The sequence below is a fragment of the Pygocentrus nattereri genome, chromosome 2 (genome assembly GCF_015220715.1).
Source record: "Pygocentrus nattereri isolate fPygNat1 chromosome 2, fPygNat1.pri, whole genome shotgun sequence".
NCBI lineage: Eukaryota > Metazoa > Chordata > Actinopteri > Characiformes > Serrasalmidae > Pygocentrus > Pygocentrus nattereri.
The window spans coordinates 36,235,480-36,249,210 of NC_051212.1; the positions used below are offsets into that span (position 1 = coordinate 36,235,480).

A 13,731-nucleotide genomic window follows, 5' to 3' on the forward strand; every position below is an offset into this window, starting at 1 on the left:
TACTGCTCACTTGGTGATTTAGATCCTACTGTTGAGAAGTAAGTGTGTGAAAATCAGGGTGTAACATTATGAATTGTCATATTTTCTGCAATGAAGTCGATATTTTTATGTTTTAAAGGTGGAGTTTCTGATTCTGGAGAGCAGTTGTTGATATTTGAACTCACCAAAAAAAATAAATACAGCCCTTCCTTCAGTGCTCCCTCAGAGGCTCTGCTCCCCAGATTCAGGGAGAGACATTTCCAATACAAACAACATTAGGCTAGCAAACTTGTTTTTTTTAGATCTTCGTGGCAGTAAAAGCCTTTGCAAATTTTGCACAGTCTGGCACCTCAGCTTCTTGTTCGAATTTGCCTGTTCTACCTTAGAAGGCGCAGCAGTTACTTCCAGGTGATGGAATGGTGCTGCTGCATGGTTTGAGGTGGAACCGGAAAATGCAAATAGGAAGCCAACTTCAAGCTTGTGAACTTTTGAAGGTTGCTCCACCGTTGAAACGCCTAGCCATCAACTTCCAGAGGTCTCTCCACCACTGTAACGTCTTTGCCTGATCTAAGAACGCCCCCTTGTTGCTGATTGGCTAGAACAGTGTTGTCTACCTTGTCCCAAACCGATTTGTTTCCCCTTTCACAGAGGCAATCACCAGGATTTTTTCTGCCGTGCTCACAGAACAGAAAGCTATGGACCTGTGAGGAGATATTTGCTGAATTTGACAACAAATTAATTGGATTGAAATAATAAAATATAACATAAATATGATGATTCTATGTGCTAACCTTGTACAGGCCAGCGGTTTTGAGTTCTGCTCATTTGGTAAAGTTTCAGTTGTGTTATGAATGTTTTAAAAGAGGCAAAATTATGTTTTAATAGAATGAACAATATAAATAGGGTCATTTAAAGCAAATAGATTTTATTCTTAAGTCCAAGTCATTTAAAAGACGAAAATGTGTTTTCAACTCTGACTTTGTACCAGTTTGGTAGAATAATCCATTTATAGTGTGATTTAGACATTCAGAATCAATTATGCACTGAATTATGATGCCAAGTCTGTCAAGAGGGAATTGTAGTAGAGATTGAATTATTTTTTTTACTATACTTTTTGTTTTTTTGTGTCCTAGGCTTTTGGTTGTTTTCTGCCTTTGTCTCACTTCCATCTGTGAGGACCACCATTAACACTTTTCTTATCTTATATCAGTCTAAAAAGATTATTTGTCAGAGCCTTCATTATAAATTACAGCGTGCTCCATTATCTCCTCATTGTTTATGGTGCACATTACTAATAGTGCTCTTATGAATCATTTCCTCCTGTTATTCTGCCTGCTCCACCTTTTCACTATTAATGGCAGTGACAGACTAGAGGCACTCTCTCTTGTACCCTGTGCACCCTCTATTATACATGTTTGTCACTTGCATTACCATATAGGCTTGCCGGTAATCAGATTTTGCTCCCAAGGCATTTATTTTCCCATTATCAAGCACCATCTTGGGAGAGGTGCATCTGCACTGAAACACATTACAGGTACAGGAACAGAAATACTTGTTATTGTCACTCTGTGATTCATTCCAACTTACTCTCGCATGGCGCCCACTACACTTAGTGTTTAATTTAGCTCTGAAAGCGGGGTACTGTTGTGGGCATGAGTGTTTTGTAATGAATTTGTTGTCCATGTCTCTGGCCATATTGAATTAGAGTGCTGCATTTCATTTCACCTGCTGCAGATCTTATTAACTTGTCCTAGTCAGAGGTTCATTCTTTGTCCTTGCTCATAATTACAAGGCTTTCATTTTGTACCTTGACCCAAAATGATATTGTTGTCTGCTTTAGTTTTAATATATACAAATACCTGAAAATATTTCAGTAGTATTTCATAGAAACGTGCTCCCTCCACATGTTCTGCCTGCAGAAAAAGAGTGGAAAAGGAAAAAAAAAACCAAAAGCACTGCTCAGGATCATTGACAGGAATAAAATACATGCGAGGCTTTGGCTGTAGTGTTAAGTAATGTGCTCTTCACTTACAAATGAGAACATTATGCAAGAATGCAAGAATACCACAGGGAAAAGGGAGCATGAGTGCACACTGTTCTCACAATTCAAAAGCTGCCATTACAGTGCTTTAAATGAAATTTTTTAAAGTTGTCTTGTTGTACTTGAGCAGTTCCTGTATTAAAAGTTCATTTCAGGGAACGGTCATGTCATGGAAAACCAAACTTGCATTTGCTTTTTTTGAAAAGAAAGAAAAAAATAAGAAGATTTAAATTTTTTTTCACATTTAATAAGTAAACATTGTTAAACGTTTAAAATGTACCGTTCACTCTCAAGTTCTAACAGTCATTTATGTAAATCAAGGCTAACTTTACATGGTGAAACTTGCATGCAACTTCAGTTGCTTGAAACCAACATGAAACTAAATTGTAGTTGCGTGGAATAACAAAAAGCATCCTGCAGTTTGATACTCGGTTGCAAGCTTCTCAACTTTGTGAACCAAGTGCTATGAAGCAGCCAATCAGAATACAGATAACGCTCAAATACTACCATTTTAAGTGCTTAATTTCACCTGGTCCACCATTAACACTTTTTATATCACCTTATATCATTTAGACAGTCTAAAAATACTCAGTTTTGTCATATCCTTCATTATGACATTACAATGTGCTCCATTATCTCCTTATTGTTTATGGTGCACATTACTAATAGTGCTCTTATGAATCATTTCCTGCTCCACCCTTTCACTATTAATGGCAGTGACCGACTTAAATGCTTAATTTCACCTGGTCAGTGGACAAGAAACAAAAAGAGAAGATTTATTGGATGTCTGAAAAAGTGATCCTCTTAACTAACTTGGAGAAGGTTTGTAGTTTTTGTCAGTTTTCTGAGTCATGACAACAAACTTTATTGCTGTTATTGTCATCTGTGTAGTTTGATTATTCATTTTCTCTTTTCCTGACACCTTCTCATTTTATACAGCGCTCAGATTCATTTGATATCCAAATGGAAAAAAAATGATTACAGTAGAGGAGACTGATATGTTCCTCAATGAACTTGTGCTTCTATGACAGGATGAATAAGACCTCAATTACAATGGTAAGGGCTATTTTAATGTAACTTTCAGAGGCTTAACACACACAGAGCAGATCAAAAACCCAAATATACAATAAAACACTAGATAAATAAAAGACATAAAAGACAAAGAAATAATGGCAGTGACAGCCTAAGTTGCTAAAATTTAATTGTGATATCACAAGACACTTTTATATATAACCTGCTACAGGTCTACAGTAGTTTATCCTCACCTGTTTACATCAAAGTCATAAGCAGTGTTTTTATGGCAAACAATCTGTTATTGCAGTAAAAGAAAAGGAACAATTGTTGGGCCCTTCCTGTCTGGTGGGAAACAAATGTATTCCTGTTGCTTTCTAATGGATCTAGACATCTACACAGTTTGTTCTATACATCTCTGATTGGATGCTTTTTGAATGAGGCACAATAGTGAGTCAGTCCGTCAGAACATATCAATGACCATCACAGTCAGAGCAAAAACCTACAACTCAGAATTATTGCTTAAAAGGAAAAGCAAAAACCTTCTTACACTGCACTACCTTTTCATGCACTATGTAAGATTCTGTGGTTGTTAAAATTGAAAGTAGCAGCTTAAAGTTAGTTGGAAAAGATGCTGTAAAATATGTTGTACATGCACTTCTGTGAGTCACCCTATAAAGCTTGAAATAGTATTTTAAAAATGAAAGGTGTCAGATCGGATTTCACAGGCATTTTTTTGGACCATGTCTCGTGTCTTTAGATATTAATATCATGCACAGACTTGTAAAGAAGGTCTGGCTCATTATTCAGATCTCAAATGCAAAATCGACATTATATCGATTGAGATGATAATAGTAGATCATTTTCTTACATCCTTCACGTTCTCTTTAAATATTCCTTTAGTACGCTCTGAATCATCAGATTCATCCGCTCAGGGAAGGGGTCCAAGCACGATCCTTGTTACAAAATGTTCTTATGCATGTTGTGTGCAATTTTCACATTATCACCAGAGAGGTCTCCAATCCCTGAGTCTTGTTTAGTGCATTGTACTCACCACAGTCTCTTGCTCAGTTCAAATTTCAGAATTCACCACGAGAAAGCTAACACACAAAAGCTTAGAACATAGAAAGCATTAGAACATAGAAAGCATAACTGAGCTAGCAAGAACATCCATTTTTTGTGTGTTTGGTCATTTGGCCATGTCAACATTATCCAGTAGTGAATACGAATCCTACTGTCTTTAAGATCTCACCAAATTTCCATTCAGATCACTATCTTTATCTCCAGGTAAACATTTGAATTGTATGTAATATTGCAATTATATTGCAATACTGAAGGCAATTATGCTGAAACTGATGATGAGGAACCGCAGACGTGCAGGCTAGCACAGTGAAATGTTGTAAGGCAATTATTAGGCAGCTCATCTGCCTGCTCCAGGGCAGCTGTTGATTAACTGTATTGTGTTATAATACAATAAAGCCTCTGACACAAATGACCAATTAAGATAGAGTTATTGAAAGGCCTGTCTTCCTTTGTGAAGTCAGGATGTGTTACTGATACGTGTGTGAAGGGCAGCAGGGACTTTCGAGTGCGGAGAAAAGGAAGGGGAGAGCTCAAAGGAAGAATTCATATCAGCTGATAGAGTGGAAGCTGTCCCTTTGAATTACGGCAGTAATTTATTTTGGTGAGTACGGCGCTGTACACGGTTGGCATATTAATCTGCCACACAGAACTTCAGCTAAATGCAATGCTAAATTGAGAACTGAAGTAAGGTGAGATGACAGGCTTTGATTCAACCTCTAATAAGCTGCATGCTGTGGCATAAAAAGGACTTATGCAGAAGAGAGGGATGTGTTGGTGACACTTGCAAAGACTTACACGCACAGGTATGGCACAAAGCCAGAGAGAAAGTGGTGGCTTTTGTCTTTCATCAATAGAAAAACTAATTCTTATTGATTTATTTATTATATTTATGTGTACATTCAGGAGGCAATGAGCAGTGATGACTCAGAGTGGTCCTTGTGTGAGGACTGTGTTGGAGAACCAATAATAACAGAGGAAATATTTATTTTATTACATTATTTGGAGAAGGGAGCTGCTCTTTACTAAAGACAAGCAACAGAAATGGTCCAAAATCTTTTCAAACTAACTTACATTAAAAGTTTAAGCTGCACTATGCAAGATTAGGACTGCCCAGTTTACATCGAGAGCGGAGAATGTTGACAAAATCTATCATTTAATGGGTATTGGAAAGTTTTTCACTGCACATACTTTGTGTATATACATAAGGTTAACCTATTTAGGAAGAAAACACAGGTTTAGCTTGCCTTAATGGTTGAGAACTTTTAACGGTTTAACTTTTAGCGGTTTGACTTTTAACGGTGTGTTTAATGGAAAGAGTGTTTTTCAAACCCTACAAATAACTGAATGCCATTGAAAACACTAGCTTTAGGTGAATTTTTTGGGTAGCCATGGTTGCCATGGACCATTTCCTCTTTCAGAAAGTCCAGTCATCATACTCTGATTCCATTTTAGTCCAGATGAAAAGCATCTGAAGTGTTTTTATGTCTATTTTAAGGTCTGTTTGTTCCCTTCCAGGTAGTGATTCATTTGTTCTTTTTAAAATTGGTCACTCCTGTCTCTTTGGGTCTTTTTTGTTCCCTGTTTTTTTTTTTTTGATGTAGCACATTTGATACCACAGAAATGACATGTATGTTCTCTCTTAATTGTGTCTAGAACCTGCTGGAGAAGTCTGCAGAGAGGGAGACTCGTCAGGAATATGCTTTGGCCATGATCCAGTGTAAAGTCCTGAAACAGCTGGAGAATCTGGACCAGCAAAAATATGATGATGAAGACATTACAGATGACATCAAATTCCTGCTGGAGAGACTGGGAGAAAGTGTCCAGGACCTCAGGTGCTATTCTTTTCCAAAAAATATTTCAATTATTGAAGTTGCAATCAGTTTTGTTTATATTTAAATACATTTTGCAAAGCGACGCAGCTGCAAGGTGACGTGTGTACCTGAAAGCTGAATGTTTGCTCTACTGATAAAAGCAGGACTTAAAAAATCATGCAATCCTGTTAGCGCTCTGTCATAAAGGGATGATAATTACATTTGTGAAATTGTTGCCTCAGACCATGAAAAGCACCTGCTTGCCACTCGGCTCCATTTTCCATGGTTCATACTTTTCTTTCATCTGTCCTCCATTTCTCAGCTCTTTTGATGAGTACAGCTCGGAGCTGAAGTCTGGCCGGCTGGAGTGGAGTCCGGTGCACAAGTCTGAGAAGTTCTGGAGAGAGAACGCTGTCCGCCTGAACGAGAAAAACTACGAACTGCTCAAGTGAGTGGCAGATAAATGAGTTCATTTGTTATTGACATTGTTCCATTGACAATTAACATCCATTGACAGTAATATTGTTGATGTTAATGAGTTTGCGTATGAGTGCTAAAAGTACATTTATGCTGTGATGGATCTAATGTGTGTGTGAATTCAAGAGGATTGAGTGGTTTTATTGATGTGGGCTTTCAGAATGAAAGCGAGAGGCAGTTAAGTATGCGGTGATGTAATGGACAAAAATCTGCTGAAGAACCTGTTCATGGATGGATGTTGACAGTTTTGAGTTTTGTCTGTTGGGCAGTCTTTCTTTTTCCTCAAGGTTGAAGGTTACACTAGCTTTGCTTGGAATTGAGCAGAAAATCTTAATTTCCATAAGTTTCTTTCAGTATTTTAATCAGGGTTCTTGCTAGGGCTTTTGACATTCAGTTTTTAAGACTCAGTCTCCTCATCTCGTTTCTCTCATCATGCCGCTGTACATAATCAGCACTGGCTTTCTTTTAGGCAGCTGCAGTTTATGTTTTGGCTCAGTACCTCTTGCCTTTCATCCTTCTGCTTTGTGTAGTTCATTTTCTAAATGTCTAAATGTTGAATAGATCTCTTTCTTTCTCTTGCTCGTGCTTTCTCTCTCTCTACCCCCATTTTTCAGCTATTATATGATTTTTGCTGAAATGTTATAATTTCCAGTCCTCCTTGTGATAGCTGCCCTGTTTCATTCGTACCCTGTTGTTACTGAGCTCAGCTCAAATGCGAGCAGCAGCTGAAATAGCCATGTTTATGTGTCATGTGCAATATCTGAAATGACTTGCTCTTGTTCTCTTACTGCTTTGATCAAGGGCCATTTTAAGGCACAAATCCTTTGCCAATTCCCTTAGTATTTCATCTTTCCAGTGAGCTAACGTTTCTCTCTGTATTTTTCCCTGCTTGATATAGACTGCACAACATTGTTCCACTCGTTTTGCCTGTCTTTTTCGTATTTGCTCTGTGTAAGCGGCTGTGTGGTGCTTGGTGCACATTAAGCAATGTCCCGGGGGCCTGATTTTGATCTTGCTTGCAGAGATGTTTGTATTTATACTACAGGATCCTGACCAGGCTGCTGGAGGTGTCTGATGATCCTCAGGTTATTGCTGTGGCTGCCCATGATGTGGGAGAGTATGTGCGACATTACCCTCGTGGCAAAAGGTAAGCCTGTTAATCTCCCCCCTTGCACCTCAGCTTTGCCCCTATAAATCTTTTCTAACTTGCTTTCTCCTGCTCATCTTTCCATCTGTGTGACAGTGCACCTGCCCTGTATGATTCTAGGGCGTTTGTTTAGAATGGAGGAGGGGTAGGCAGTATGGCAAAAACATGGTACTTGTGGAAGACAGTTTTTTCATAAATGCACCAGTGCCATGTAAAAATGATTTTTGCAAACGGTGTACAGTGATTTTTTTTTTTTTTTTTGTTGTTTTGTATTCAATGTTTCATACCCTGTGCAGCTTCACAGCTAATTAAGCAGGGCCTGTTCTGTTCTTTTCAACTCCAGGCATCAGCAGGATTCAAACTCGCAGGTCTCTTGACAATTGGATGAAAGCTTAGACAGCTTCACTGCTTAGGAGCCTCATATTTCTGATGTATCCATTTTCACCTAAGGGTGGAGATATGAAAAACACCATCATGATACAAGATATTTTTAAGATACATGGATAAAGTTTGATAAGTTGGAACAGACAAAAGAACCAATGGTGCCACTTGTAAAAATGCTATCATAATCTATGAATATATTAAAAATCCTTGATCTATGAATACATCATGATATTTATTCAACGTTTCACATGTTATAATGCACTAAATCTGTAAAGAGGGCTAATTAAGCTCTCTTTATAATGAAACACCCTAGTCAAGATTGTCAAGATTACAAATGAAAGCCAGACCAGGTCAAAACCAAAAGCTGTAAGTTTCTTGGCATTTGATATGCATTCAAAGTCCAGCCATTATCTACTATGAATGACTCCGACCAGCGCCCTCTCTGAATGACTCTGACCAATGCAAATACTAATTGGCTAAATGAAGCAGTATAGGACGTTAATATTGTTAAGTGTATCATGAAATATCATGAAAATGTTATTGAAACTACTGTAAACCCCAGCTGTCCAGCCATCACTGACAATTAGCAGATTAGCAATATTACACACAAAAAAAAAACCTCAAGTTTGAAACTAGAAAAACAAATGAAATGCTCCTAAAAGCCATTTTTTGACAAAGTGTGGAATGCAATTGGTCAGTATTGTGGAATAAAACAGTAACACAAACAGTAAGCTTATCATGAAATAATTTATTGGGATAAGAATATGATATCGTCACTTTGCCCAGCACTAGAACTGGGCTCCTAGGTTGAATCTTCTCAAGGCTCTTTACTTCAACTAGACTTCAATTCACTGCCAATGAGATTTACACCACCACACTGGTATCAAAGAGATGAGCACAGTGGCACAGCTCTCATGCTGACCCTGGATGACCTATAGCTTGATTTCATATTTTAGATTGTTTGTGTAACATGGGCAGCCTATGAATTTCAAACACCTTTCAAATGGTTCCATCACTTTTCCCTTTTTTTTACGTCCCTACTTCAAACCCTGACACCGTGTTCTTAAGTTAAATTGTCTGACACCACAGTAATCTTTCTCTCTCCATGCTGCTCCTATCCTCCAGAGTAAGCAGAGACTCTCCTGACTCTAATCCTGCTCCTCTCTATTTCCCGTTGGGTGACCACCCAGAGCGCACATTCTCAGCGTGCTCTTTAAAACGCCCCCCCATCCTCGCAGGAAGCCAAATGCTCTCTATAGGGGCTCATTGGTGTGAATCACCTCTTGTACTAACCCTATAATTGGAGCACTCCAGAGCAATTTAGCCTGTGCAGATCTCCACGGCTGGAGATGAGAGGTTGTCCAGGAGAATTGCTACAATCTGATTATGTCTAGTGAAGACTGGTGCTGTGTCTTCTCTATTTTCTAATACGCTTATGTTTCTCAATGTGTCCCACTTTTAAGGCTGAGGACATCATTGATGAAATTGCTTTGTTTTCGTTGATTTTTGTTTTTGCATAATCGTAATGAGCCCGGATTGGAATTCTCACAGTATTCATTCCTGACACGTAAATAAATGTATTTATTTCTAATTATGGCTTATCTGTTACAGTGTCGGATCTACATAATATAAAAGCCTGGCACCACGACAAGTCTAACGCCACAGATGTAAAAAAAAAATAAGAAGAAAAAAATCACATCATGGTTTGAAAACCAACCCAGGCATATTAATGCTGTCTTTCATATTGAGTCTGAAACTGACAGACTGCAATTCAGTATAAAATCTGTAACCTGAGTCAGCTTGATTTCTTTGCATTGCATAAATGTGGCCTGGTCAGGCTGACCAGTCAGAGCTTCATTGTGATGGTTGCAGTGTAAGCAAAAGTAGTTTCTTCAGTATTTCTTAATGACTGCAGAAGCAGTGCCTTAAATCCCTTCAGTGACTTTCAAACATACTTTTGGAATCACTTTGGAATTATACACCTTCAGTCCTTGTATTTGGCAGAGGATCTCCATGCTGTTGTCGTTTTTTGTAGAATGGCGTGTTTCCAATGAGCGTACCTTTGTAGTTGCTTAGTGAACATAATGTGAAACATTAAAAGTCTTTGTTTGACTTTACTGTGAGTGTTATATTAAACATCCAGCAAGGTTTTATTGGGGGGAGGGACAAAGCAGAATTAATAAATGCTGGCTTACAAAATGCTTTTCAGGCCTATTCTGATGGCATGTGATTGACACCCCTCAGTCCAGCAGTTCTCTATGTAAGTTTCTCAGGCTTGAACACAGAGAAAGAGCCTGTAGGGGATTTTGTTAAAGATGGGTTGCAGGGACAAACCACAAGACTACCCAAGACTATGACTGCCCAGTTTACAGTGAGAGAAGAGAATGTTGGCAAAATACATTTATTGGTCATTGGAAAGTTCGCAGCGAACACTCTGTAAATATATGTTTTGTGCCAATAACAGCAAAATAAATTACTTAGAATGAGGAACAGAAAAAAAAACTTTCTCATGTTCTTAGAATGCCAAAAAAGTCAATGCATTGCAGCTGCATGATGTGCATGCACATTTGTCTATGTGTTAGGCCTATTCAAAACAGTCTGCTCTCATTTAGCCTCAAAATTATGAGCTATGGATGAAGAGCAAGTACAAACAGCAAAAAATAGGCTAATAAAAATCTTCCAAAAATCTTTTTGTTGTAAAGAAATCTGAGCTGGTCACCTAAAAAGCATGATTGATTATTTTTTTTTTTTTTTTGTTACATTTTTTTTAAATTAAACACATACATCATCCCCCCAGTGATTAAGTGTTTCTTACACGGTAGCATTGATCTTAATGCACCATATGAACATTGTTTGAGATGCTCTCTGATGGGTCCGCTGAACACTGTTGGTCTTCTTTAGCAAATGAAGCACAGCATAATCTTAATGCAGGGCTTTCATGCTCAGCATAGTGACTGTTTAAACGGACAGCTATAATTAGTTGATTTGATTTTGTTTGTAATACACCCTTGAGAGAACAGGCTGATCATTTACAAAGCAGAGACAACCTGACATTTAGTGCTTTAAATGAACAGTGTGGCAACTCTCTAGCTTTGAAACAGATAAATGTTGGGCCTAATTGAGAGTTGGGGACCTTTTATGTGCCTATCTCATGGTCCCTCTCATTCTAAGCTCAGACTGAGAGCTGGTGAGACTGACATCACCACAGCATGAACTTGGCATAAGTGCAGATTTGCTGTGAAAGACCACTTAATTTTGTTGATTAGCTTTGCTAGAGAGTGCAGCTGTTGCCCCCCATTATTGCCAGAGCTCAGTTCAAAGGCCACACCACTCTGTCATCATCTCCCACACCACATTAATCCCAAACTACTACCTTATCTCCCTCCTCTCACTCACTCTGTCTCCCTCCCCCTCCATCTTTCTTTTTTTTACCCCTTTTTTCTCGCGTTACAAGATCAGCTGTGGTCCTGCAAGACCATTTCCTTCTTTCTTTCTTTCCCCTGTTACTCCTCTCTGTCTCCAAATTTTTCTTCTTCTCCTTCTTTCTTCTCTCTCTTTGTCTCATCAGCTATTTCTTTGCATTTCTTTATCTCTTTCAGGGTGATTGAACAGCTGGGTGGGAAGCAGCTGGTGATGAACCACATGCATCATGAGGATCAACTGGTGCGCTACAATGCACTGTTGGCAGTGCAAAAGCTCATGGTGCATAACTGGTAGGTTATACTCTCTCTCCTCAGAAGCTCACACTGTATCTGTATTTAGAGATGAATTGATGAAACAGTAATGCAAGCCATGGTAGTGAACTGATTTTTATAGCTTTATCCCATAAAAACCCATATAAACGTCTGGAAACGTACTGCAAATGTAACACAAGTGCAAATCAGGCCACTAACCTCTTTTTTTTTTTTATGTGGTTTTAAAAGCGCAAATTTATGTTAAATCGCTGCTACACAAACACTGAAATAGTTCCGTGAAAAAGTAAAAAGTCTTAGGATGGCAAAAGGCTGGGACTGTTGTGTGCTTCAGTGAATGCTCATGAGGCTGGACATTTAAGGATCTTTCTCAAATAAGATAAAGCCAAAACAGGTACTGGAGAATTAGTCAGTTAGAGAGGCAGTAGATGTGGAAGTCAATGTCTTGGACACTCATTTCATGAAACGGTCAGATCTCTGGTGTGACTTAATAATTCCAGTGTTATTATTTAAACCTTTTTCAGTGTCTAGACTGATTATATAAGATGGGCTTATGAAACACTGAGTACCTGATTTTTCTTTTATTATTTTCATCCTCTTCTATTCATAAGTGACTGAGAACATGCAAGCTGTATGAGTTGCTCTTGGAAATGTGCATTAATGCTGTGATCACAGGCTGAAAGCCCCTTGTCATTTCAACTAGCTGGTCTTGGCTCACTGTGGATGGTTGTAATTGCTGCTCATTACGTAAATAACCTCCCTCGCTTGCCACAACCTGATCCAACCCCCCCCCCCCCATCCAAGTCTGCGAAGCAAATGCAACATAAAATATTCGTCAACATTAATTATTACATCCCTGCAGCTAGTTAAAGGGAAAACTAAAAATGAATCAGTTTGCAAAGCCAATCTTTCCACAAAAATGTTAAAATGAGGTGGAATCTTCACTTTGCATATTCGCAGTAGTTACAGTTTGCAAATATTAATAGCAGGTCAAAAGTGGTAAATTATTGCATTTGAGCACTGCTTTACTAAATGTTGGGTGTTTTAGTAGATGTTGAAAGAAACAGTGGGAACCTACTTTTTTGCCACAGCAGGTTGCTGCTTTTTTCATGAGTTATTTTTGGAAGTCCTTTTCAATTTACCAAGATTTGATAGAGCAATAAAACAGTTATTGCTTGTGCTTTTTCAGAGGTTGGGGAGGAAGATGTAATCTCACTTGCAAAACTGTGTATTTACCTTGAGTTTTAAGATGTAATGTCTTAATTGAGGTTCCTAACAGTTTTCTACTTGTGGTCTTTTTCTTTCCAAATATCAGACTCAAATACAGTACTGTGCATATTTCAAAGACCTCCCTTCATCAATTTATTTTCCAATCAAGCTGACTGTGAAGTACAAATGACTCATTTTTATGAAATGAATAAATCTGATTGGCTGAGCTGTGTTTGAGGCTGTTGTAAAATCCACAATATATGAACACCTATGACCACCTGACAGTAACTGAATTCTGCACCACGGCACAAAAAAGCCCATGTGCTGTTAATGAATAATCTTAGGCTAACATACTGCTCGCATGAACCACAGAGTGCACTGACGAAGTAGGAACACATTTTTGTGTAAACTGAGGGGCTTACATTTTATTTTCTTAATTAGATCAAGGCTGGTCATCTAGCGAATGGACTAAAGGATAACATTAACAACCTAAACAACTCCATCATTAATATGACAGGCTTAAAGTATTTACGATATAATTAACTGTAAAACGGCAGTATAAAAGTCTGAAATGTGACTTGAATGACTTTTCTGGTCCTCCACGCTTCAAATGTCTGTGTTTCTCAGAAGTAGTCAAACCCAGGCTGAATCCCAAACGTGCTAGCTACGAAAGTTTAGAAATTCTAGTCACTACAGCCAAATGGTGCATAATTTAGCGAGTATGGATGTGGCTGAGCCCAGTGACTATTTCTTAGCTATTGTATGCACTGTTGGGATGCAGGATCCAGTTTTTAAATTCCTATGTAGTGCACTATGTAGGGAGCAGGGAGCCATTTGAGATTCAGTCCCAGCGTGAGGAGTGCTGCTGGATTGGTGCTAAATAAGACTCATGGTGGT

The 13,731-nt window shown here is 38.4% G+C and overlaps 1 protein-coding gene across 4 annotated transcripts in view; it reads left to right on the forward strand.

The window, feature by feature from the left end:
- atp6v1h (ATPase H+ transporting V1 subunit H) overlaps positions 1–13,731 on the forward strand; it is a 45,066-nt gene that overhangs the window by 25,442 nt on the left and 5,893 nt on the right. For all 4 annotated transcript variants that reach the window (XM_017719657.2, XM_017719660.2, XM_017719658.1 and 1 more), the window contains 4 exons: positions 5,768–5,946; positions 6,248–6,373; positions 7,448–7,549; positions 11,533–11,646. In XM_017719657.2, the coding sequence (XP_017575146.1) occupies positions 5,768–5,946; positions 6,248–6,373; positions 7,448–7,549; positions 11,533–11,646 (521 nt within the window). The remainder of the gene's footprint in view (positions 1–5,767; positions 5,947–6,247; positions 6,374–7,447; positions 7,550–11,532; positions 11,647–13,731) is intronic.